The sequence below is a fragment of the Phalacrocorax aristotelis genome, chromosome 9, assembly GCF_949628215.1.
Source record: "Phalacrocorax aristotelis chromosome 9, bGulAri2.1, whole genome shotgun sequence".
Lineage (NCBI taxonomy): Eukaryota > Metazoa > Chordata > Aves > Suliformes > Phalacrocoracidae > Phalacrocorax > Phalacrocorax aristotelis.
The window spans coordinates 10,857,091-10,884,405 of record NC_134284.1 but is presented as its reverse complement, the minus strand read 5'-3'; the positions used below and the strand labels follow the sequence as shown (position 1 = coordinate 10,884,405).

General features: G+C 37.9%; 1 protein-coding gene across 5 annotated transcripts in view; it reads left to right on the top strand.

The window, feature by feature from the left end:
- SLC25A21 (solute carrier family 25 member 21) overlaps positions 1-27,315 on the top strand; it is a 265,831-nt gene that overhangs the window by 42,866 nt on the left and 195,650 nt on the right. Inside the window, exon 2 of one of the 5 annotated variants that reach the window (XM_075103433.1) lies at positions 13,525-13,613. The exons of the other annotated variants lie outside the window; for them this stretch is intronic. Within the exon in view, the coding sequence (XP_074959534.1) occupies positions 13,586-13,613 (28 nt within the window). The 5' untranslated portion in view covers positions 13,525-13,585. The remainder of the gene's footprint in view (positions 1-13,524; positions 13,614-27,315) is intronic. 5 annotated transcript variants of the gene reach the window in all.

Sequence of the window (27,315 nt, the reverse complement as noted above, 5' to 3'; positions counted from 1 at the left end):
TTTGTTGCTGTAAAAAGTAGTTTTAAATCAATAAATTGTTCTAAAACACTTAAGTCAGTAAAGCAGTCATTTTGGGTGTCTTGGCTCACTGTTTCTAGGCACATGCTTTACTTTCAATAAATGTTCAGAGGCTTCATAAGTAAAATAAATTGATCTTGATCTATATTTGTGATTCTAAAGGCACCTATTAAAGATCATTAATTTTAAATCTTTTATGTGGTTCTATTAAAAAGTGACCACTGAGCAACAGGCTGTATTGCAAGGTGTGTCTGTTAGGTGAAGCAAAGTGTTTCCAAGTAGCAATCATATATTTGGGGGTATGTATATCAAAACAGCATGGAGATTAAAGGGAGACTGAGATTGCAAGTTAATTGAATTATATCATATCCAATTAGTAGCCAGCTTTAGTCTGAAAAAGTCTTAAATGAAAATATTGTCATTCCTCAATTAGCGAGTCCTTAGGAGACTGGCTGTTGAGAATGACTCATGCTCAGTGAGTTCTCTTCTTGTAGCACTAAGGGCCTGAGCTTGAAAGGGGAAGAGGAGGAAATGTTTTCTCGTCTTGCCATTTCTGGTGCAAGTTTCCTGGTGAGCAGACAGGTACACAGACTGGAGCAAGCACTGGTTTTGAGTGGCGGATCATATGAGAAATACATTGACTTTGCCTTCTTTACTTACCTGCTTGATTAGATTACAGGGTCAGAAACTGTAATCTTACTGTCTTTACAAGATTTTTGGATCTGAGATTTGAATATACTGATTGAAATGAAACAGTTTTGGTTGGTGTCTGCAAAATTTTCATGCATGTAAATTTGTTTCTATCCCTAAATGACAGAGGAGCAAGCATCCATTTTCACTGGTAGTATATTCCAAGAACATATATACAGGTGTAAATAGCATTTGCAACACAGACAAATTCCTCTCAGGTTATTATAGATGGCTCTGTTTGTGTTAGTCATTCTGGGCTTGCTCTATAGTCCTTAGGAGTCCTTAAGTATAAGCAAGTCTTTTTAGGATACTTGTCACCTGACCTGTTTTAGCAGTCTCTCTCAAGGTGAGTCAAACCATGCAAAACAGTGCTTGTTTCTCTGCCTACAAAGTGAGTCTGATCAGTTAGTTCAGACATCTGCTGGGTTCAGAGGAACTTCCTTACGTTACCCACAGTTTAAATAATTAGTTTCCTCTATTTATTGCCTACTTTTCTGAATTCCTCTAGTTTTTAAGTAGAGCAATACTATGTCTTTTTTTTTTAGCTTAATCTGTCTGTGAATTGCTTGAATATAAAACGTCATAGCAGAAGTTTCTAGCAGAGTAAAGCATGAAGGTTTGTGACGTAAGGCTCAGGATTTGAGACAGTTCACTTCTCAGAAAAAACTACAACTATATAAACACTTTTTTGCTGCCAGAACCAATTGTGTTTGATATATAATCAGCTCTTAATTACCTAGGGTAACTTGGGATAGGGAAGGATTGGAATAACCCCAGTAAGTAAAGCCACAGGAAACAGGTAAATTAAGCCATTAGAATATACGCTGAGGGCTTAATGGAGCAATGAAAGAAAATTTTGGTGACCATGACAGTGGACATAAAGGCACTTGGCCTAAAGACGAGACAGACGTCTGCACTGGTGCAGCTCTTCTGCATTAAGGCTCTATCTGGACCTAAACTAGCTCAGACCTAAGTTAATCAGGAGTCTGCAGCCCTGGTTCTATTAAACAGCTCACAGATGAGTGGCTATTGACTGTTTGCTATTAGTATTGCTTCATGAGCAATGCTGTGTATATTGTACCAGTGAGAATGCAGTGCATGGAACACCAAAAAAGGGAAAAATCGTATTTTCTTTTCTTTCCATTCCTGTAATTATACAATCGATATTCTTATAGCTCACAATATTTCTGAAATCTGCATCTCGGGAAAATTGTGATGTCTGAACGTTGTGTCTTACATCCTTTAATTTTTGTGAATTCAGTTATGTACTTTCCTGAAGCCAGATATTCACCGACCTGCAAGCAGCAGGACCTTTCAATCAAAGCATCACCTGCACTCCATTACTGACCTAGTCATATTTCCATAGTTTCTATTTCTATTCACTCCTTCACCTCAGTGGTAAGACAGCCTTACTGACATTCCAGGTAGGTCAAACTGTGGCAAGTGGCATTCATTTACTAGAATTGTAAGCTCCTTTGGTCCCTCTTTCCCTTATCTGTAGACTATTTAACACTAGGAGCCCTGAGTTCAGGGTTTTTTACTGTAGATGCTAACGTAATGAAAATAGTACGAGTACCCAGGCTGACTGAGGACTTGAATGAAACACAGCTTGTATCGCATATGCCAATTTTCAGCCATCAAAAGGTAATTTAATTTGGCCTTCTGAGAAACTAAATTTTGGTTTTAGAGCCATAATGATTAAAAAAGGTTGGGAGGAAAAGAAGAGTGTTCAAAATATTTATGAAAACCACGTACTACTAACTAGGAAAATCTCCATTACAGTATTTAAAATTATTTTTTGAAGCTGGAAAAGTTGTATAAGCAATTTTGTAGTAATTTTTTAATGAATAAATTCTATTAGCATTCTTTGTCTCTTCTTGCCTGAATTAGCTCATTGCATGGTTTACTCTTGTTTTCAGAAAAGAAGCTCAGAATTCACTTAAACAAGAAAAATATGTTGTCCACATGTATTAATAGTAATTTTCTCACCTTTAATCTTCATAAAGAAATGTGGGTCCACAGTCATCGATGGTTTTACAGGATGTTTCAGATATGAATACATAGTTATTGGACAATAGTTCATTTTAATGAAATTACTAAAATATTTTGGGGTTAGGAGCATTGTTGCTATATCCAGGCGGTATGCTTATTAAATTGCAGTGGTAACTAATCAGACTAAGTTCTGTAATCTGTGCTGTTGCAGAAGCAGAGCACAGTAGAATATTATCCTTTTTCTAGTACATTGTAGTAGGTGTCCTCAGCTTCATGTACGTATCACAGTTGTTGATGTTTACACAGGAGTGGAGATAAGCAAAGATGTCACACATAATTTGTACTGGTTTTTGGAAGTACAGAATTTCTTTTTGGCACAATGTATGTTTCTTCACACTGTGCCATGTCCTTCAGAGGACCACAGTATAAAACAATGCAACAGATTAACTTTTTCTGCAACAAGACCTGCTTCTCACCACTTGCCCTGAAAACATGTGCCTGTCATTCTGGACTGTTCTGGCATTACCCTTCTATTTATCACATTACTTTCAGCTCTTGTCTTGAAGGACATCTCTGCAAAGCTTCCCATACATAAAACTCTGCTATGAATTTTGAAATGCAAAGGACTCTCTGCTGGAAGTATGAACTGCGTCTAGACATCGTAATGTGTTTTTCATTACCAAAAATCTGGGCCTCACTAAATGATGGGGTAAATTCATTAAGAATATGCAGTAACTATCCGTGCTCTCTTTCTTTGACTTTGACTTCTTTGACAGTGAAAATATTAATTACTACTCCTAGCTTAGAGCATCACTGCTTAATATTTTACTGTATATATTTTTTCATGTAATGTTTTCCTTCCTTACTCGGGATGTGTTTTTCTGTTTTTCAGGCTTGACTAGTCTGTCGATGTGTCCTGTTTTGCCATAAGTTTACAAACTGACCTTTGGTGTCACAGAAAGGGTTTTTGTTTATTGTAATGACAGTGTGCTGTTCTGGCACACACTTCTCAGGCTGCTAGAAGAGTATTATTTTAGGAAGATGGAAAGTGGAAAGTATTAAGGCATACAAGTTTTAATGGAGAACAGGACAAGTGAATAGATGGGTGTGTGAGGAGGAAGATGTGTCAGAAATAAAAGCAAGATAATTTATTTTGAAGCCTGGTGGTTACTGTTTTTCTCAAAAGTGCAAAAATAATAAAATTTGGGTACATCCCACTGATCAATGAAGGGGGAGATGGACATAATTCAGCGTTGGACTATTAAGATATTTTTTTGTTTATTGAAAAGGAATATGAAGAGATCTGCAGTTGCTAGATAGGAATATGTGAAATAAATCAAGTCAATACCACTTTAATTTGTTTTCCATTTAGTAAATTATACAAGCTGAGTCATCATCTAGTACCTCTGTTCTATGCTTTTAAGAGGAGGATTCAGTTCTGAAGTCCTGTTTGGAGCACTGTAAGAATAGCTTACGGAGTAAGTATACAGAGTGAACACTGCTACTGCTTTACTTCATTGAGATATGCTTAGTTATGCATTCCAGTTTGAAGTCCTACGAAGTCCTGTCTGGGAGAGCTAGTTATCACAGAATCACAGGTTGGAAGGGACCTGAGGGATCATCTAGTCCAACCTTACTGGGAAGAACACAGTCTAGACAAGGTGGCCCAGCACCAGATGACTCTTGAAAGTGTCCAACGTGGCCGAGTGAACCACTTCCCTGGGGAGGTTATTCCAATGGTGACTGTCCTCACTGTGAAAAATTTCCCTCTGGTGTCCAATCGGAATCTCCCCAAGAGCAACTTGTGTCCATTCCCCCTTGTCCTCTCCATGGGACTCCTTGTGAAAAGGGAGTCTCCATCTTCTTTGTAGCTACCCCTTAAGTACTGTTACATGGTGATGAGATCCCCTTTGAGCCTCCTTTTCTCAAGGCTGAACAAACCCAGCTCTCCCAGCCTATCCTCGTATGGCAGCTTCCCAGTCCTTTGATCATCTTGGTGGCCCTTCTCTGGACCCCTTCCAGCCTGTCCACACCCTTCTTGTATAGCGGGGACCAGAACTGTACACAGTGCTCCAGGTGTGGCCTGACAAGCGCTGAGTAGAGCAGGATAATTACTTCTTTATCTCTGCTAGCGATGCCCTTTTTGATGCAACCCAGCACCCTGTTGGCCGCCTTGGCCGCAGCAGCACACTGTTTGCTCATGTTGAGCTTCCTGTCCACCAGGACTCCCAGGTCCCTTTCCACAGAGCTGCTCTCCAGCCAGGTGGGTCCCAGTCTGGGCTGCACTCCCGGATTATGTTTTCCCAGGTGCATGGCCTTACACCTGTCCTTGTTGAACTTCATGAGGTTCTTGCTGGCCCACTCTTCCAGCCTATCCAGATCCTCCCACAGAGCAGCTCTCCCTTCTGGAGTGCCTACTTCCCCACTCAGTTTGGAGTCATCAGCAAACTTCATCAGGCTACACTTGATGCCGTTATCCAGATCACTTATCGATATTGGGCCCAATGTTATTCAATATCTTTATCCCTGGGGGACTCCACTTGTGACAGGCTGCCACTTGGAAAAGGAGCCATTTATCACCACCCTTTGGGTGCGGCCTGTCAGCCAGTTCCCCACCCACTGCACAGACCACTTGTCTGGGCCATAACACATTAATTTCTCCAGGAGGAGGCTGTGGGGGACCGTATCAAAAGCCTTGGAGAAGTCCAGGTAGACAATGTCCACCGCCCACCCCATGTCAACCAGGCAAGTCATAGAAGGCCACCAGGTTTGTCAAGCTCGATCTGCCCTTAGTGAAGCCATGTTGGCTTTTCCCAGTCACGTGCTTCATTTGACTTGTGATGGCCCGCAAGGGGATTCGTTCCAGAACTTTCCCAGGGACTGAAGTAAGGCTGATGGGCCTATAGTTACCCGGATCCTCCCTCGAGCCTTTCTTGTAGATAGGGGTAACATTTGCCTTTCTCCAGTCCTCTGGGACCTCCCTGTTCTCCACGACTTCTCAAAGATTATGGAGAGTGGCCTTGCAATGATGTCAGCCAGCTCTCTCACAACCCTCAGGTGGATGGCGTCAGGGCCAATTGATTTGTAGGGGTTGGCTCCTGTAATAATTCACATGCTAACTATTATGAAATACCTTGACCTTTATCTCATTAACACATAATGGGGGTGCTTTCACACTTTTCCACTTTTTTTTCTAGAGGTAGAACAAGATAACGCAACATTCCTTTTGCATGTTTATTTCTTGCTTGTCATGTGTGAGAAGAATCTTGTAAACTAGCTTATAGAATCATAGAAGGGACCCACAAGGATCATCAAGTTCATTTCCTGTCCCTGCACAGGACAACCCCAAATTTTCATCATATCTCTGAGGACATTGTCCAGGTACTCCTTGAATATCTCCAGGCTTAGTGCTGTGACTTCCTCCCAGGGGAGCCTATTCCAGTGCTCCACCACCCTCTGGGTGAAGAACATTTTCCTAATATCCAACCTAAACTCCATAACTCCATAATCTTAAGCCATCAATGAAAAATTATGGAGAACACAAGAGTGCAGACTAACTTCCGGGTAGATCTTCTCAATTAAAGAAAAAAAAAAAAAAGCAAACCCATCCCCAAACCAACCCACAATAGAAGGGTCCCAAGCTAGGTAGCTGTTGGATATAGTAATAGTTCCAACACTTCCAAGGATATATGCATCTTGTTTTCCACATACACCTTGGTAGTTTTGTATACTCAGCCAGACACTTTATTTTTCTCATAGTAGTGAAATTTATCACCATTCTTGAAACTGGGTTTTCCAAATTGATATATATGTATGACTGCATCCTAAAACTGAACCAGGAACACCAATGTTCTTGTCAGTGACTGTATCTATCTTAGATTCTGGCCCTGGTGGTGAGAGCTGCTATCACCACTGCTGATGGGGTGGGAAAAACTCTTGCCTCTTTTTGTGCACTTACTTATCTTGTTTATCCTCTTATTTATTAAACCTATTGGACAATATATGCAGTCTAGCAAAACTATTATGGACATGCTGCAGTTAACTTAATCAGTTTGTAGTGCTACTTAAGAAGACCTGTTTCTACTAAGGCAGGAAACTTTAAATTACAGCTTTCCCCCCCTCAAAATTCCTAGTGGCAAAAAGTAGTCTTTACAAGCAGATGAAGTCAGTCATCAAATGTGAGCAGCTTCAGACAGTCGTGGGTAACTGATTCCAAACCCAAAGGACCCTTGTTTGAGAATGCCTTTCTGGTAATTCCCAGCTGTTCATATCAGCTGGACTTCAACCAGTGTCCTCTGCTGAACTGGGCTAGAGAGAGGGGGAGGGAGTTTCTTCAGGCCCACCTCTTGACCAGGACTCCCGGTATGTGCACTGCTTGGTGCTGACAGTCCCTTCATTCACAGAAGGGAAACTTCCAGTCCTAACTACATTAGCATGTTGATGTGGTAGCATTTCATCACAACGTGAAAAAGCATCACATGGTTTTATTTGTATGGATGGATAAAATGGTGTTAGGGCTGTAACATTAAGTTAGATTACTTGGGACCTTTGAGGAAGAGACAGGCTTCAGTATTTCTTAGGCGGTTCTGATAAATTTAATTTATTCACTTCCTAGGAAGACAATTGTTTATATGGAGGCCCATATTTCTGGCTATCAGGTGTGTGAGGGAACTGATACTGTAATCTTTATATATATATATACACACATATATATGAATTCTTCATATATTTTGCTAATTATTTATGATATAGAGGATCAAAGCACTATACCTGGCATATGGCATAGAAGATAGTAATGTCATGTATGTTCCACTGGATTTTGTTTCACATTTTTGTTACTGCAGTGAAGGTGACACTGATGCACAAATGAATCCAGTGTTCTCAGGTAACTAGTTTAATGGCCAAACATCCGGTCCCCTGATTTTATTCAGCTTTTCAGTTTATTGTCTGGCAACATTTAGCATATTAAAGATAAAAAACATTCCATTTCAGTTGTCCTGGTAGTCTGTGAGGCCAAAAAAAGATAGCAGAGGGCACACTGATAAATTCCTGGTTGTTTGTTTGCTGAGAAGAAATACAATATTTTATACTAAAGATATGAGCCATGACTTTCTGCATGGATATACTTCTTTGCTGTAGTATTGGGGATGATAAAGGAGAATATAACTGAGGTAATCACAAATCATCTGGCAGAGTAGCATGCTTTTTCAATGAGAAGTGGCGGACAGCTTCACCTAAAGATACTGTGCTGTGAGAATTGAGCACCTGGGAGGAGCCCAGGAACATATCTGAACTATGTGACCTGGCAAACTGGTCATGTTATGACTCATGCTTAGTCTGAGAGCTGTCTTTTGCCTAGCTTAGTTTGCCAGTTATGGAAGAACGTTTTTCTGGAGCTTGGGGGGATGTGTGTTTTGGTTTTGGGGTTGGTTTATTTTTGTTCGTGGGTTTTTTTTTAGTAGAACTCCTGCCCATGTCCTCTCTTAGTCCAAGGATGTACAGTGTAGGTTTTGGTTTTTTTGCGTATTGTAAACTAAGGAGTAATATTTTCTAGGATTTTTCTTGATTCATTTATTGGTAGCTCATACCTGGGTTGCTATACAGTTCCTTTCTAACTACACTGGCTAGAGGAATGATGTTCATTCTCAGTTGCCAAAGCTTTTATATATGCCACATGTGCAATGGTGATACCAAGGTGACAAATTGCAGAGTCATCTGATAAATTATATTTACATCCACCTTTGACCACCTCACCTGCTTTTTGCCACTAATCTATCTCCACTGGGATTTATTCGACATTCCAAACCTTGGAGCAGCTTCAAACATCTGCTAATTTAAAAAAAAAAAATCAACCTGCCAAAGAAAAATTTCCTGCTTTTCTCCTAGCCAATGAAGTAGTACTCTCTGCATCCAAAAAATACACTGGCCTATGTAAAAAAAAAAAAAAAAAAAAAAAAAAAAAGGGGGGGGGGGGGCGAGCAGCACAGTTCAGTACTTTACAAACCTTCATACTCTGGACACTTTTGGCTTCAGTAGGATACATGGTTGGGGCTGTCCTGAGATACTCACCTTGAAACCTGGATGTTTTTATTAATAAAATTCTATTGGAAGGCAGTTAGTTTCAGTTCACATATGCAAAGTTAGGAACAGTTTTGGGCTCCTGAGAACTCGGAAAAACTTCTTCAGTTACAGTGCAGATACCTTTGCTGGAAGCTCTGGCCTGTGATTACTTTGTGTTGAAATTATGTTGGTATCCATTATTAATATTGCCTGAGGACTTTATGACTATTCATTCTTTGGAAGACTATAATTCTAGCAGGACACTGTATTGGCAGTATTTGTATTTAAGCTGTGATGGCTACACATGCTTAATCATAGCCCTATATTTAAACTTGACATTAGGCATTTGCTTCAAAAGTACCCTCTGAAACAAGATGTTAGTTGGCTTTTGAACAACTCTCTCAACCTAAGTCACAGGCCATTTAGTCTCTGTTAATGGCAGATGGCTGATCTTAAGGGGAACGTGAAACAAGTGGCTTCACAAAGCAGTTAGATATTCGCAGCTGCGTTTAAAAACAGACTTTATGAACTGCTTGGTTAGTGCTACTGAGGAGATCAGCTAAATACAGGACTTCTAGTATGAAAAAATGAGAGCACCAGTAAATATGGGGAATGGTTTAGGATAGCAGCCCGACATCTGTGGTATGAAGAGTTGGCCAGGAAATATGCTGCAACAGGCTGTGCTTTACAGTCTACAGTATTCTTGGCTCCAGTATCTTATTCAACAATAAAAATTAATGTGCAATATAATGTTTGATAGTCACCGTTATTGTGAAAATATGATCACATGTGGAAGTATTTCATAACCATTTGCAAACATCTCTTTGCTTTTAAAAAATGCACTTACGCACTGGTTTAAAATATTTCTTATTGTCTAATAGGGAATGTACTTCTAAGTAATTATTTTCTCAAAACTGTTCACCCCACCTCTCCAAACAGACACTTTGAAGAGACCACCATTCTTGTGACTCACCCAAAATGTGTGAAATACCTTGTTGTGTTGTATCAAGCTGTTAAACAGGCCCCTTGTCAGCCGAGTACATTCTTTTGAAAGTTGTTGGAGATACTGGAACATAGAGAAGTAAACAAAAATGAGCCACTTCAATTAATGGTAGAAATACTCAACACACATTTGCCAAATAGTCACTAGAGTGAAAGCACATTTTTTTCCACAATAAAATGTAGTTATTGTGAAAAATGCCAGACCAATAAAATTAGAAACTGATGTTTTCTAATTGATTTCTGAGAGTACAGTGAGAAACTGTAGAAATTACTCATCATTGCTGCTAAATACTTCTAAAATTATAATGGAGACTGCCAATAAATACCAGCAGTGTATTTGAAAGGGATATTTAAATTATGCTTTTAGCTTTACTTTCTGTATAAGAAAATATAAATACTGTTGTGGCAAGAACAGGAGTCATCAGTAAGAATTTTTAAAATCTGATCTTTTTTAAGTATCCACCTCTGATGAAATTCCTGTTTGTGACGTACTTGTACAAAGCCTGCTGTGTTATTTAAAACTTGTTTTAATGTAATGAATTGTGCTTAAGATGGATAGGGTCTTGCACAGGTGAATGTGGCAAACACTGAGATTAATCAATCATTTCATTTTTCTTCCCGTAAAGAGATGGGGAGGGCAGTATGGAGGCAGGGAGTGGAGAAAAGGGAGAAGAAAATAATAATATGAACTAATCTGCAGATGAAACACAAATTGCATATTTTTTTCTTTCACTTCTGTTGATATAGGGTCCCCTGGCATTTAAATACATTTTAAATTTATTTTTGTCAAGGATCAAATTTTCCTAATGATAACATGAGGGAGTAATTGGCATATGTAAGGTATCACTTCTGTGAGTACGAAAACATTTATTTATCTTTTCAGTGTTTGTCAGTGTGCTTTGTGTTTCTCTGAAGCTGTTCTCTAATCCTTGTTCTGTTTCTTTCATTAACTAAAAAAAAACATCTGGAAAGGCAGCAAAGAAAAGGAATTCTGAATTATTTTAAATTGCTAAGTATGGATGTTAGCATGTATATAAAAATATAGGTATGCATATATGTGTACATATAGACATTTATACATATATATACTAACATCACAAAGTTAAACATAATAAATATAGTATACTACATTGTGTAGAGATGTGGTGCTTTATAGCAGTGCCAGAATTGAATTTTTCCCTATTCAGCGTACCTTTTGGAAACGGAACACTTCTAAAGCAACTTCATAGTGTCTAGAGATCAGGTTTTGGGATGTATTTTTTCTTTTAGGATTAACATACTTCTGCTGTTCCTGGAAATCAGGGGAAATGCTTAGCTATTTACTTAATTGTGCTTTTAACCTGCCATGTGGCAGCAGAAGCAAGGAAATTTCACGTTCTGCACTCTGCTGTCAGCTTTAAAAACACGTCAACAAGTAGACGGTATCAGATTCACATGTCTGTTTTTCCATGGCAAATAAGGGTTACCCGTAGTGTAATATTAAAAGAAAAACAAGGTGATCAAAACTGTTTTGAAAAGAAGCTACTTCTAGTATTGACTTTTCTGCAAATAGCTTTCGTAATCGCTTCTTCATTAGTCATTTTGTGTTGAAGTAATTTCAGTTATTTGACAGAAGAATCCCTAAAATCTTCTGAGCTATCTCCCAGCTAATTTAATGGAAGTGATCTATAGATCATTGACCAGTTCATCCGTCTTGATTCAGTATAATATAGTTGAGGCCGTTACTCAGTACATCATCACCATAAGCATTGCAGGTCTGGGATGTGCGCTTGTTTATCACAGTGTCTTTCTATTTTGGATCATTTGCTTCTCATCAGTCTTCCTAACTGGGTTTGCCCTTGACTCGCTGTGAATTTGTTGGCACAGCTGTAGCGTAACCTGTGTGAAGAGTATGTGCATGCTCTTTGCAATCTTCTAGGAAGCTAGCTAGGTTTAATAATACTAAAGCTCTGTTCAGCTGCAGCTTGATGTTAAATGATGCTAAAAATTTAGATTGTGGAAAACTCTTTATTCTATATTGGAGTTAACTGTAGATTCTTGGTGTATTTCTATTTAGTTTTCTATTTCTCCTGTGAGAAATAGCTTTCTTAGCTGAGAGCTACTGCTCCCCCAACCCTGACTCCCCAAAACAGTGAGAAGAGAGCTAAAGAGAAACAGGGCAAGTAACAAATAGGAAAAAGAGGAATGAGAATGGAAGGGGAAGAAGATAAAACCTGGTTTCTCTGAATTGTTTACTCGTTCTGTTTACAAATTGATCTGGCCTCCATTAAAATGAATGTAAGTCCATTAGAATTAAATTTACTGAAATTGGACTCAGTTGTCACTTGCTAAATTGCACTTATTTTCAAATACCTTCAATGTCTTTTGGAATGGAAAGTTGTGAAATATTTTGTTGATAAATATTGATTTAAACTGTTGGAATACAGTCAATTTTAGAATAGTATTGTCAACAAAGGTTGACACTTCTGTTTAAATTATTACAATGTAATTTAAAAATAATATACTTTTTGCTGTTTGTACCAAGTTCATATTTTTCTCAGTCAGCAAACGCTGAAGTACCTAACTTGGTTTTTATGCTTTGATTTCAATGTTTAAATGCTATAGTACTAGGGTTAGAAATACTGTGCAGGAGTCTTTACACAAATTCCATGTTTCATTACATGGAAACACAACATTCTGATTGTATTCTAATTTTGGAAAAGCTTGGTTTTGCACGTATAAATTTAGGGCCATAACTGCAGAGTCCTCCTTTATTAAGCATGTTAATAAATACATGTATGTATTTTAATTTCATTCCACAGTACAATGAATATTATGCCTTGAATTTCAATAGGTGTTCAGGTTAAAAAAGCATATAAAAATTATTTCTTTAATATAATATTTTGGCTTTGGAAAAAGAGAATGGGGATGTTTTGACAATAAAATGTGTGGCATTTCCTGTTGGTTGAAATTTTGGTTTGCTTACTAAGTTAATATTTAATGTTATCATTGGCAAGGCAAACTTCTGTAGGAAAATATCAGTGCGAATTTTACTAGTGAAAAGGGAGTACAGGCCATAAAAATTCTCAGTTTCCCTTTTAAAAACTTAATCCATTTGTCCGACAGGAATGAATACAGAAGGACTAGAGGTTTTGAACTTCCCTCACATCTGGGTATAGCGGTGTATTTTGACTCCAAGCACAATAAAACAATCGTACTTGCTGGTGGTATATGACATAATGACCCAAATATGTTTTTAAAAAATCATTTATTGCTGTACATAAACAGCTAAGTTAGCACAAGGGATGATAAAATAACATTGGTAATTCTTCCTTTAGCTGGGAACCATTGGTGGCCCATTAGGATTCCAGATGTAGCCGTGTGTGCTTTTCCATTTGTTTTCTAATGTCTAGTGCTTGGGCCCTTGGTACCTTGGCTGCGGTTGTCAAGCGTGTTGGCTTTTCAGCTTGAGGTCTTCCTGGAGAAACACACTGGCCTAGCTAATAGCTATAAAGCAGCTTATTGTCTTGGGCCTAGTTTGTTGGGACTAGCCGGAGTGAGGGCAGCTTCCTGTCAAAGGTCAAACACCAGCTTGACCGAGTTTTCTATGGTAAACACTTGCAACTGGACCTCAAAATCTAGATGTTAAAATATAAATAAGAAGATGTTTTAAAACATTATTTAAAAGACAGCAATCTGTGACAATTCATACCTACTAAGACTACACCGGATTATATTCAGGTATTCAAGTATGTGGAAAACATTTTCTAATTTCTTTTTCAGGCAAAAACTTAAAGTACTGAAATGGAATAATGAAAGAGTAAAAAAATTACTGGAGAAAATAATGATGGTGAGCGCTCTTTGCCTGAAAGGTAAAATAAAACCCGCACTTTGTTTTGTATCAGTCATGATTCACAGCCATCTTTAGCTATTTGATAATCTTGTGATGTTGTTTTAAGACAAAACACTGTAACACATCAAGCTTACACTAAGCAAAAGCATGGTAAGAACAGAGCTGCTGTTAAATTCAGGTCAGTGCATTGGTTTTTGTTCAGGTAGATCCAGACTGTTGACTTGCATAGTCCAGCTGAGTTTCCTGGGAGTATTTATGTGAGTAGAACTCATCTAGAAGTAATCGTTCGTCATTCTGGCCCTACCTGATTTCAGTGAGAATGTTTGAATAAGCACTGTTCAGTGTCACTACAGCCTACATTAATGTGAATGGCTCTCTTGAAATAGAAATTCAGTGGCCGTGTAAAAAGTATATTGTGAAAAGTGTTGAATTTTTTAAAATCCTTTATTATACATGTGTGTTTGAGTAGAACTGAGTCCAGAACAAAGCAGTCTGGATATTCCTGAACTGTTTGCAAATATGTACATGTGCATATCTTTGTTTTCATATGCATATGTATTTTATATAATCACCTACCAGTATAATACAAATTGATCTGAATTTACTCTTTCTGAGGTCCAAGAACATCATAGACCTCTAAGGTACTTTGCATCATCTATACTAACTAAGGTTACCTGGCATTAAAAACATTCTGATTTTCTTAGCTTTAAATCCTTGGATTTTAAATGCCCATGGGGGCATTTCTGAAATGTGAACAGGTTTAAATATAAGGTAGTCTTAAGCTTTCCATTACAATTAAATTAAACAACCTAGATTCAATACTAAATGTCGGTGTCGGTGTAAATACAGAACACTGTATCTGATCCTCAATCAGGATTCATTATTCAAGATGCAAGGCACAAAATCATTACCAGAGACCAGCTGTATCCATGCATCTGAGGAAGTGCTGATGGCAACCTGTTTAGCTCCTGCTTGTGACAGTCCAGACATATTATTTTTTAAGCCAAACAGTGTAATTCTTTTGCCTGCTGGTGAGAAGCTGTTTGTGAGTAGTCCAGCTGAAGTCATGAGGACTAGCTGTGTGCCTACTGTCCTCTAGAAGATCAGTCTGAGAGGGTTCAGACCCAAATTAACCACAGCTCATCCTCTAATCACAAGGCTATGGGCTAGATGGGATGAGAATCCTCTGTTCCCTGGTAAAGCTTCCTGCGCAGCAAAGACTGCAGAATTCCTGAGGTCACAGCAAGAAGGTGGTTGCTGGTGAGTGGTTAGGACCATCATATGAAATGGATAATGTTATTTTGGGGGTTTTCTTTCCTCTCTTGCTCCTAAAGTGATCCTCAGACAGAAAATAGTCTTGCTGACCTTTAGTAAAATACCTGAATGAGCACTTCAGAAACAAAGTGAAACTGAAAGTGGATGGCTGGAGGGGGCGTGGTTAGAGGGAAAAGGGGGTAGACAGAGGGCAATGAAGTGAAAGGCCCAAGCAGATGACTCTAGACTCATCTTGTGGTACGGCCACATGAGTAATCAAGAGCAGTACCCAAGCGTTAGGTTCTTTTGAGCAGAACTGGCTGGAGTTCCTGCTTTTATAGCTAATCAGTACACCTAATTTCTTTCCTGAGCTCTATATATTTTCATTATGCATCAGGTTGTTTACTTCTGTACCCATTTACCATGTTTATATTCCAAATACTGTATCAAAAGAGGGTTAGATTTCAAATGGCCAAACTATCAGGAGTTTATGAAGTCTGTTATGCTAGCAGAGAATCAAAACAAAGTATAGTGAGAAATACCTACCTTAACAGTATCTTATAGTGATAACAAGTTTTGTGGGCACGTCTGGCTTTAATTTTTCAGTATACCTGACTCTCATTTGTCTGTACCATTAGATTTGTGTAGTAAAGTATATAGGGTGCTTTTGTGGAGTGTTAGGTTTTTACTTTTCCCTGCTTGGAGCATAGTAAGCATAGCGTTGCAATCAATATAGAAACTTTCTTAAATAAATTCTTCAGTTTTATGTAACATTATGTCGTGGTGTAACCTCAGCCAGCAACTAAGCATGAGACAGCTGGCTAAGGTTAAACCATGACACACTGAAGTGTGGTGCACTCAAATCCACTTGACTAGCTCATTCCACAGCTGAATCAATGTGATAGTTCCTTTCTTTGGTCATTTCTGCTCCAGCATTATGTTGCTATACAACTTCAGAACAGAACAATTTCTTTAGCGTGTGAAAGATTGCAAATTGGCTAAATCCCAGCCCTTTGGCTTTGCAAATTAGAAGTCATGTACCTATCAGTAGAATGTTATTTGAGAAGCCATTGAGACTGCTGGGTCAGCGAACATCTTTGTGGATAATTCCATGTCCTTGTCAAGGTAGGCTAGTGAAATCTGCTTGTTTAACAGCTTCTGTTCTCTCTGCTTCATGCAGAGTGGCATCCAGTGACCAGTCTGCAGATACAAGTGTCGTGTTTTGAACTGCTTCTCATAGGAGACAAAGACATTAAATCATTTAAGAAATCCAAGGTGAAGGAAGGTGTTTGTTTTCTTTTTTTGGCATTTGCACTCTTTGGCCATCAAAGATAAACACAACAAGCCAGCAGTACTTTGAGGATTCACATCACCCTTGACCTTTCCTGGGCTAAGCTGGAGCCAGCTGCTGTACAGCTGGGCCGCGACTTGCAGTACGTGTAAGGACACTTGCATACTGTCACTGCTGATAGCAACATACCGATATACTGACAGCAGTGTAACATTTTTAGTAAAGTAGCCCAAGATTATGCCCCCTTTTGAATTGCCTTCTGTAGATGTCACAGAGAAATTCAGAACAGGTCTTTCTAACTCTGACTGGCAAAGAGTTTTAAAGAACTCACCTCTGCTCTGGATCCTATTACAGAAAGAAGTTTTGGGAACATTGTAGTGCCGGACACTGTTCCAAAAGTGTCATGAAGGGGGGGAACTCTGTAGTGTGGGTGGCAAAATGTCAGAGGAATCAAGTATTTGGTTTTGTTCATTGTAATAGATGGTCCTCTATTTTTATTATGGCTGTCTCATATAGGTACAAGAAAGAAGTTGGATTGCAGTGCATACAAAATATTAACCAATAGAGGTCATATATTGCTGGATCTTGTAATCTCTTTTTAAGAATTTGTCATTTGAAATTTCAAAGTACTTACTGTAAGACTGCATTCTGACTGCACGGGCATTTTGGTGGTGGATGAGCTCATCTTTAATTTTGTGAGACAGTATGTGAAAGCATAATTTAACTAAGAGGAAAAGATGATTGATCTTGAAATGAAAACCACCATGCAAACAGAACAACACAAAAGAAAATGTCAAGTGAATATTGTCATGGATTAAAATAACTGTTCCTGCATATCTTTGATTTATTTTCTCTGTTCAGCATTTGAATATTCTAAAGACAGAAGAGTCAGAAGCATTCTAGGGAACTAATTCCTGACTCCTTCTGCATGAAATAGGGAAATAGGAAATAGTTTCCTCGAGGAAAAATATGTAATACATCTTTTAAAGAGGTAACAGCCTATTGCTGTTAATAACAATAGAAGTTGAAACTCTGTGTCAGACATGTTTGAGGAGAAACAGTATAAATGTAATGGGTATCCAAACCAAAGATTGTGGATTTTTTAACTATTTTGTTTGTTGTGGTATTTTTTCTACAAAAACAGGGTTTTGAGATATGTACAATTACAAAAATGATGTTCTTGTTACATACAACAAGTATGCCAGAGTTAAAAGGGGAAGGATCTAGCCCGTGGCTATAAATGAACAGTCTGCATTAGGTCCTCTGCCCTGTGATAGCCATTGTTGAGAAACAGTCAGTTTTATGATGTCTTGGAAGAGATGGTTACTTCGATATTACATCAGTCCTTATAGTTGCCTTGTCTCAATGAATATTCAGGACTATGTATTCCCCTGCAAGACACAGAATTACACAACAGAACTTTGTATTAAATAATGTAGAATGGTCATGCTGAAGACCTTTCTATATTCCTGTGTGGAGACCAGATCCAAAGGTGGCTAGATCACTTCTCAGGAAGTGAAACACCCTGGATTGATGCCCTCCATACCAGAACATAGCACTTTGTACTTTTAGCGGAGCCTGAAATTTTAAGCAATAAAGGCATACTTTATCTTTTATAGTCTATTTATGGTGCTGTGCATTTTGTTCTTTCTGAATGATGACACTCTTCGGCACTACTGCTGAAAGGCAACCTCAAACTGAAGGTAGCCTGTACCTGCTTGTGTCAGGTAGAAGATGTTGAACCACTTCTGAGTTGAGGAAAGATTTGAATGCTAAGATTTGAACCAGATCTCTAAGGTTTCCCATAAAAACGTCGTGACTGAAACTGAGCACTACCAATACCTCCTTTGTTAGTGGTGTTTTATAAGTGCCCACAGACATGTTCTCTGTGTGTGCCTGTGTCAAGTATGTTGTGGGTTTGCATATTGGATTGGGCCCCTCATGTGGCTTGTGTGTTGCTCTACTCAAGTTCTGAAACCTCAACAAGCTTAGGTAGGAGTTAATTTAGCTGTGAAAGGCAGAATTTGATGGGCATGGAAGCATCACCAGGACCTTACGGAACATTAAGCTTAGAGACTTGCCTTCAGGGTTAGGCAGGTCCTGAACAGAGCTATGTGGAAATGTGTGCATACAGTTGTCTCAGGTCTCATTTTAGAAGCTTATATACTCTGCTGGTTATTTTATATTTTGCATGGAAATCAACGGTCAGTATTTAAATTAAGTCAACTTTATTGAATTTAAATGCCAATGACAGACTTCTGTTAATTCTATTGAGAGTAAACCTGACTCAGCTGCTGAATGACAAGGAGTCCTATTTTCACCCTCTTCCATGTGTATCCTCTTCTTCAAAGGAATTTTGTTATTTCTATGAACTGAAGTGCAAGAAAATGATCTCTTAATACATAGTTGATAATTGTCTTTAGGTGTGACAGCACTTGGTGTCATTAATGGATCCAGAGTGTGTTTGTGCATACGATATGTTAAGCAGTAGGTAATATGACAGTTTACATCAGATGCTGGAGCTGAAGATGGCTTGTAGGTGTCCAAATATTTCTTTGGCTACCCCTGTATTTTCTAGTAAAGCCAAACTACGAAGTTGGATGGGTTTAGTCTGCATTCAGTCTGAGAAGCAGCTACAAAAATGCTTCTAAGGGGTGCCTGCAAGTGTGCAGGGGAAAACTCTAAAGCCACGTAAGCCAGTAGAGCTTGGTTTTAGGTAATCTGCTGCCTGTCCTTCTATAAGGGGCAAGGCTGGAGCTCACTGTACTCTGGCTGGTAGTTAGCTGGTGGAGTTACCTCTGATGTTGCCTTAAGTACAAAGCATCTTGAGATCAGGAGATAAATTACAATTATTGTGCCCTTCTATTTGTTTCTCTTTCAGTTTAGCTGCTTCTCTTATGAGGCCCTTCATTCAAAACAGCACAGACTCCACTTGCTTCCAACTGGTTTCTTCTGCAATACTGCTGGGGGGTCTTTGGCTGGGTCTTGATGCTTTTCATAGCCAAAGTGCCGTTATTGGCTTCTATTGTATGAGTATTTAAACAATGTCAATATGGAAATTGCTCCTTGGCAAAGAATATACAAAAGGGATTTCAGATTGATGTCTGCCTGTTTTGTGTTACATATTCAGAAAGGCTTGCGTAGAACTCACTCTATTTTAAAGAGTAAACAGTTAGTTTACTACTATTCCTACTTGAGGCTGTTCAATCTTTGTTGACATCAGAAAATTTATTAACGCTGTGGTATTTTCAAAATGCTATTTCTGTGGTATGTACTCAGTAATTATCACATATTTAGAATTTTGTTTTGGCAAAAGTTTAATTTGCATATATCTCAACTGAGAAAATGGGAAACAAAAAAAAGAGGATGGTGTGCTGGGTAAAGTAAGGATAATCTTGAAATGCCTGTTTGCAATTAATCTATGATAACTCACTCTCCAATTGAAATTATTCCTCTAATAATGTACTGAGCTGAATTCAGTGTTTACTTCGAGCTGACCTTAAATCACCTGAATCATTTTATTTGAGACTTCCAGTTGATCTTGAAAGAAAGTTTCAGAAAGAATAAGCACTTTGATTTGTAGTAATTTACTAAGATTATATTATTGTTTAATAAAATATTTTTGTGTTACACTTGTGTTTTTAGAATTAAAGACTTGGTGTAGCAATTTACAGTAAGTGGAATGACTCAAAAATTGCAGCCTGTGTGTGACTGAGAGCCAATCTTTTTTGTTGAATTTCCAGAACAGAGATCTTAGTATGCTGTTCACAGAACACACAGGGTGTTTCCTCACTTTTACACCTTAAAAATGATGCTCCAGCCAATTAAACACTTCAATAAACTTGTACACTGTTTGATGTCCAACGGGCAGGCCAATAATACTGTAGTAATTACATTATTAACGTAGATTACTGATTTGTGTTTCTTAGGCAATAAGGCAGCTAATAACCTAAATAAAAACACATAATAAAACCACAGTATACTTTGGAAGTAATGGAGGATCAAGTATTAGTTGAGTGACTTCAGTTTAAATTAATCAAATGTCTACTGTGCTTTCTTTAAGAAGTTTTTCAGCTCTGAAAAATTTAATTCAGTAGCTCTGTATCTTGTGCTGCTCTTGGTATGAGAGGACCTTACAAGTAAGTTTCCTGTGTAGGAATCGTTTACTGTAAGAATCTGAGCAATTTTTCTGCATGCTAATGTAGACCATAATAGTCCAGGGAGTAGACTGGTAAGCCAAGATGCTGTATCACTGACTCCAAGTTTATAAAGCTGTTTTTCAATGTATTTATGTGAAAACATAGTTGGAGTTACTAGAGGTGGTGTATCATTTGTTTGGCATTAGATACTATAGTTTATTCTAATTAAATTTTGTGTAACTGTGTGTCAGAAGAATAAATAAATAAATAAGTGGCCATTTAAAAGGTTTATAGGTAAGTTTTTAGGAGGGTACATTTCCAGCTTATTTTTATACAGTGGAATTTTTGATGCTACAGTAAATTAAGAAGTTGGATGATTTTCATATGATATCCTATTTCACTAATACAGAATAACCTTGAGCCACAGTAGGGCAATAATTACCGAACTTAAATCAGAGACAAACTCAGCCAAACAGCTGTTTTCAGTTTGTTAGGAGATCCATTTGATTTACTCTCTTGGTCAACTTTCATTACTTTATAAGACAAAATTTCACTGGAGATTTTAACCCTGAATTCCCATCTTGTTTGCTGCCTCCTGTAAAATTGCACGCTTGAACTGTCACGGCGACTTGTCGTGTGGGGGAGCTACCGTTGTGTTTTGCATTGATCCCAGTTTTTATGACAAGTGGTTTCAGATACTAAAGGGTTGAGGTAGAATTCAGCCCTAGACATATTTCTAAATGACCTTTCTCTCCTGTGGCAAAGGAGAGGAAAACGCCTTGTGTAAGGTCACTGTCTTGGACTTTGCTGGTTTGTCAGCTAAAGCGGTGGATCACATCATCATGAATATTTGACACACAAATTGTCGGTGGTGGTGGTGGTGGTATTTTACAAGGTCAGCACATCTATGCTATCTCACTCTGAAGTTTCGTATACTTCCCAGGTTTTGTTGCTGTAAAGTTTGAAACTTAATGCTAGCCCCTATCTACCAGTTAACTCAATTGGACTTAACCACATCTGTATCCATCCACTGTCTTTGTGTTTTACAGGGCTACCAAGACACCAGTGTGATGTATTGATAATACAGGGATCGTCAGAAACTGTCTTAATGGCATTATGTGTTACTGAAAGAAGAATCCAGACAAAAGATTTTGGGGGGTTTTCCTGTTTTGCAAAAGTTTTCTTAATGTTATTCTAATATTGCTGATTCTTTGGCTTTTCTGTCTGTTACACTGTATGAACGTTTTAGCAAATTTTAAGAAATTACTGAATTCATGCTTGAAAGTGAAACAGCTGGCAAAATCACGAAGTTTCTGATAAGTTCATTTACAGCATCAGTTCTGTTATTGCAGTCTGTTTTTTTTACAGTAGTCTAAAAAGCAGGCATGGGAAAAAGAAACTGTTAAATGTACCTCACATCTTTGGAACTAGTTTAAAACTTGCTTTTCTGTAAAATTGTTGATATTTTTTCACAACTTCACTAATAGCATTTCCTGCCCTTTCTGGTTATGTTTTTCCATTTAGAAAAGATAGTGCTATGCCTCATTACTCATGTTCCTCATCGAGCACACTCAGCAATTCTGTACTCTGTCCCTTACTGTCCTGCTTTAGAAAAGTCAACACCTCTGGAAAACGGGGGCTACAAATGCTGCACTTTTTGTGGTGGCTGCTTCTCTGTGCAGTTGTGACACAGAAAAACATTACTATCGTTTTTTACGTGTTTTTTTTTTTTTTTTTCTTCCTTTGGAACACTTTGAAATAATTACATGTTATCCTGCTCTTAGAAAGTAGAATTTTAACCTCAAATCATACACATCACATGCAAATAATAGTTTGGGAGCTCAAAGTTATCAAGGTAGCTGCATCATAACTTTGATCAATGGAGTTTAGTAGTATAGGAAATATATGCAACAATGTATAGGAAATATGTACAACAGCCAGTTCACCCCATCTCCAGTGGCACTGAGTGTAGCTGAGTTTTAACTTGATAGATAAAGCACCATTCTGTTGTCCAAATGAGAGGACAAACAGTTTGGAGCAAAACTATAAAGACTGGAATGGGGAAAGGCAGGCAGGTAGCTGATCTCAGTGAAGAGAGATTTACAGTGTAACTGGCTTGGAGCTGGGGTTTCGCCAAGGAGGTTCTCACTTCCATCACATCGACTGGTTATCGGGCTTTGGGTAATTCTGTTCTGTTTTCTCAAAGCTGTTGCATATGTTGTGCCACACTTTTCCTGTGTAGTTAATGAAAGACTGAAAACAAAAGGCTGAAAGGCTTGCTCTAAAAATATCGTAAATGGATGTACTAGGAGATTTCTTTTGCTTTTGAGGAAGGTTAATGTCCTCCAAAGCCAGGAAATTATTTTTTCTGAAGGATTAAGTTTCTAGGAAAGAATCTTGATAGTGTGTGTATCCTTTTAGTTAGGCTTTTGTGGAAAGTCTTCATCCTGTCTTAGTACTACCATGTGTTACTGATGCTATTGCTCACAGGTTACACATGAATACTCAAAAGAGAAATCAACTGTGTAGTTAAAAATTTGCAGCATCCAATATCACTGTTGTGATAAATCGTGTTCAATATCAAATGACAGAAACAATATATATAGACTGAAGTTGTACAACATATTTATGAACATCCTGACAATGCTGTCCAAAACATCTTCCTGTTAGTTGTTATGAAGACCAGTTCTTTCAAACATCATGCAAGCAAATTTTACATGTTGATGTTTAAGCAAATGAGAAATAAAGATAAGCTACTGAAAACAGGTCTCTCTAATCTTTATTTATGAGTTCAAACTGGACAAAAATGGCCTTTTCATTAGAATCAAAGGAAATGGTCTGTTGATCCATCAGCTCTGAAAACCCATCATCCCTCTGAGCGTAAAATAGCTTTCAATAGGAAAAGCCTTGAGCTTGTTAGTGAAGAGAGCATCTGTCCTTCACTGACTCTCTGGAACTTTTTGTGCACACATACAGACCGGATGATGTGATATAGGGACTCCCACTTCTTTCTTTTTACTACTTTTATGCAGTTGTTCTATATCAGGCAAGGTTGGGACGTTTTTTGAGTGCTTTTATCTTTCCAGTTACATGACGAACTGCAGAAAATGGCCATGGTTTTGATCCAAGGCCTTAACTTTAATTCCTTAACTCTTTTTTTAAAGTACGTCTAGGTGGAAAGACAGTGTGATCTTCTCCTAGTGGTTATTCTTAGGCTCCCCTGAAGCCTAAGACTATTCCACATCCCCCATCTAACTTCTGCATGCCAAGGGGAACCCTAAACTTTTTTTTTTTTTTCTCTTGTGCTGTGAGTCCCTTTCCATTCTTTCTGCCTGCAGTTCATCACTCTGCAGTTGCCTCAGCTAGGATCTGAGGGTTCTTTCTTTGCTTTCTTAGCTTCCCATATGTGATCTTTCATAGTACAAACAAACAAAAAAATCTTGTCCTGTTTTTACTTAGCCAAGATACCTGTGTTTTAGAGTTTCTATCTTTGCCTAGAGCCAGGAAGAAAAAAGCCAGTACACTTCAGAACCCAGGGGGGCTAAAGAGGAAATTTTCAAAATATGGACTTTGCTTTTGGTATTTTTTTTTCCCTCAGGAAAGGTCATAAAACATTTGATCTGATACTAGAAGACTCTCAGAAATCTCCTTTTCAAGAGGGATGTGGACACAGTCCACTAAGGTTAGAGAATAAAGAATTTTTCACAGTTTCACTGACATTACTTCTAGTAAGAAACAGTTACACATTATTTCTGTACTTTTCCACTTGTAGAGAATTTATATTCTTGCACCCTTTCATCCCTGGCAGAAAAACCTATACATCTTTCAGCAACATACTGCAGAATCTCATTTTATCAGTGAGCCAAGCGTAGACTTCACCAGTTGTTCACCTTACTTAAGGTGATGGATCAAATGCTGTCTGGAGCGTAAAAATTAAAAACAAAAAAAATTCAAAGCAGAAAAATTGGAGAGTGAGTTTCTTGGTGGGAGCATCCACAGTGGAGACTGAGCATTCTCTTGGCTCTCAGACCTGGAGTAGAAAAGACGACAAACATTTCTGTTGTCACAGCTGAGCCCACTGATAGCAAGTTGTTTGGTTAGTGGAGATGTAATTTGTCTTTGTTTCTTGGTGGCAACTCCATACCAGAGCTACTTTATGATCCTGAGGAGCTATGTAATATTGTGTTCAAGTGATGTATTTGCTAAGTTAAGCATGGTTAAGTTTGTCTCTGTAGCAATGATACTTGTATTTTGTGAAAATTACAGGCTAAGATAATGCCATACTCAAAACTAAACTTAGGAGGCATTTAAGGGTGGGTGGAGAAGAAGAATAGAAAACACAAGTGTATCCTTGTTTAAACTGCTTAATGATGCCCATGTAAAGATGGAAATTCCTGGGGACTTTGTTAAATAGTTAGTGAATATCCAGGAAAATTACAAATTGAGTCGATGCACTAGTTTCCATATTCTGTGGAAAGGAACTGAACTTTGACTCAGAGCTGATCCATTTCAGTGAAGGAGCTCTGTTCTTCTCAACACTAAATACTGAGAAATACTGAACAACATCTTGACTGGTGTGAAATGTCAGTCATTGACATTGCAGAACTGGCTTTTTGGCTTTTATGAATCTGTGCACATTTCTTGTGAGGCTGTAGGTGGGTAGAGGGTAGAGGGTGACAGCACTTTGTTAAAATCCCTTCTGTGACTATGATAAGAAGAAACCTGCAGAAGTATTTTGAAAATAATTTGATGTTGCACTGCAGTCTTTGAAGCAAGAATAACGGAACTGGTGAAAGTTTCCCCATGTGAGGGTAAATGATGGACTGCACCACAGGATGTTGGTTTGTTGTGAATTCTGCATAATGAAATAAGTTTCATAGTGCATGTTTTGCCACTTTTGAGGAACAGGTTCAGTTCAGTCACCTACCGGACAAGTCAGATCTTGTAGCTGCTGTTGTTTGATGTCTGTCTATATATATATATGTGTACATATATATACACACACACTTTGGTACTTAAAATTTTCCTGCTCATTCGGTCCTGCTTTTTTCAGACTTTTCCCATTGATGCTGTTCATTCCACCTTTCCTGGCTGACATAAATTTAACTTTGTAATTTTACTGTTGCATAATATAAAGCTGGCAAAACAAAAAAAAAATCAACTAGGCACTCTCCTGTGTGTTGCTTAGAGCTGAATACATAAAAATACACTTCATCAAAGAGACTGTGAACCAATCAATCCCCTGTTCATTTGACAGAAATGCCCGCACTCAATTTATGTTATGACCATGGAGACTCTTGCATGTAAAAAATTGAGGGGGAGGGGAAAGGCCACAACAGGAGAATAAATACAGATGGCTGATAGGGAGGGAGAAGAATTGAACTTCGTATGAATGATGTTCTAATGATGATTGCTGATCCCTTTACTTCAGTGTGCCTCATGCCTTATAAAGCAAATGATGGTATTCAGAGAAGTCTTGGGCTTAAGAGTCAATTATATCAAATCCTAAGTAATAGCACTTGGAATGAACAAAAGATACTCAAAAGGCAGTACAAGAAATATTTAGGTTCCTCTGGCTAAAAACCATGATAAAGTTCCTTAGGATGCCCATTAATTCCCATCTGGAAGAAGTCTGCAATGAAAAAGAAAAGCCATGGAACAAAATGGGACAAGTTAACAATATCATTGATAGTTTACATAGCACGAATTAAAAAAAAAAAAAAGGCGCTTTTTTCTAAACAGTAGATGAGATCTTCATTAACAAAATATATAGCTGTATTTCTGAAAATTCTGATACCTACTACAAAACTGCAGGCCAGTGGGCGGGGGAAAAAACCAAACAAACCTACAGTGTTTTGTTATTTAGATGTCAGTTGTACTTTATGTACTCAGGTACTTTCAGGTACTTTATGGGGAATATAAAATGAAATTGCCCTTATTCAGCAGCAATGTCAAAAAACATGTAACGCCTAATGAAGGCTTTAAAAATCTCAGAATGATGTTAAATTGAAATTAATAATGTGGTTTTCTCCCACTATAAATATTTCTGTCTACTCTAGAATGCAAAATTCTCTATTTCTAACCTGCTTCAATGGGGAAAACGTGTGCTCAGGTTGAATGCTGGAAGAGTAACCTGCTACTGACAATTGGAGGATAGGTGAGGGTGAAGCTTTTCTTGTGAAAATTTTGCACACTAACCAAAACGGAAGCAAAACAACAGCATTTTATAGATTTAGCATGCTAGTCTTGGAAACTTTAACAGAAGAACTGAGTAAGTTTTATGGTTGGTAGAAGACTTCCAGTTAATAGAGCATGGTCCCTATAAAGAAGGTAAAGACTTCTAGTCAGCAGTTAACTTTGATTTACAAATGTTGTCACAGAGCTGTCTACAAGAATGGGAAATTCCAGTGATTTCATTTTGTGTGATTGTCACTACTGAACTTGGAATGCTTGCATGCATGGCTGCAATTTTATAGTTTTAATGAGAACTTTTATGCAGGAAACTTCGCCTAGATGACTATATGTCATAGAATACAGTGAAAATATGATAAAATGTCTGAATTTTTACTCAGGTATGAGCGAATGTTGGGGAAACATTCTTTTTTCCATCTTCATGTTAAACACAGTACAGCTATAATTGTCTTTAAGATAAAAGAACATAGTTTTCAAGTAGTGTGATTTCTTCCTGAAATATATGTAATTCATTGTGCCATCATTTCAACAAGATCTACCACGTAAGTATTGTTATGATTTGCTTTTAGTAAGTTGAAGCTCTTTTCTTCTGGGACTCCTACTGTTTTAAGAATACCTTTCTTTTTCTCTGTAGTACTCAGCTCGAGTTTCTTTTTGTAGGCCAGCAGTTTTCTCAAATTTCTTCACAAATAGTCAGAAAATATAATAGATTATAGATTTTAATTGAACAAAATGGCAATGGAAATTCCAGTTGATAAGTTCTTGTACAAGGTACATTAATCATTGGTTGCAAGGTAAAATGATATATTTATATACATGTGTAAAAGTCCGTGTACATATGTAGT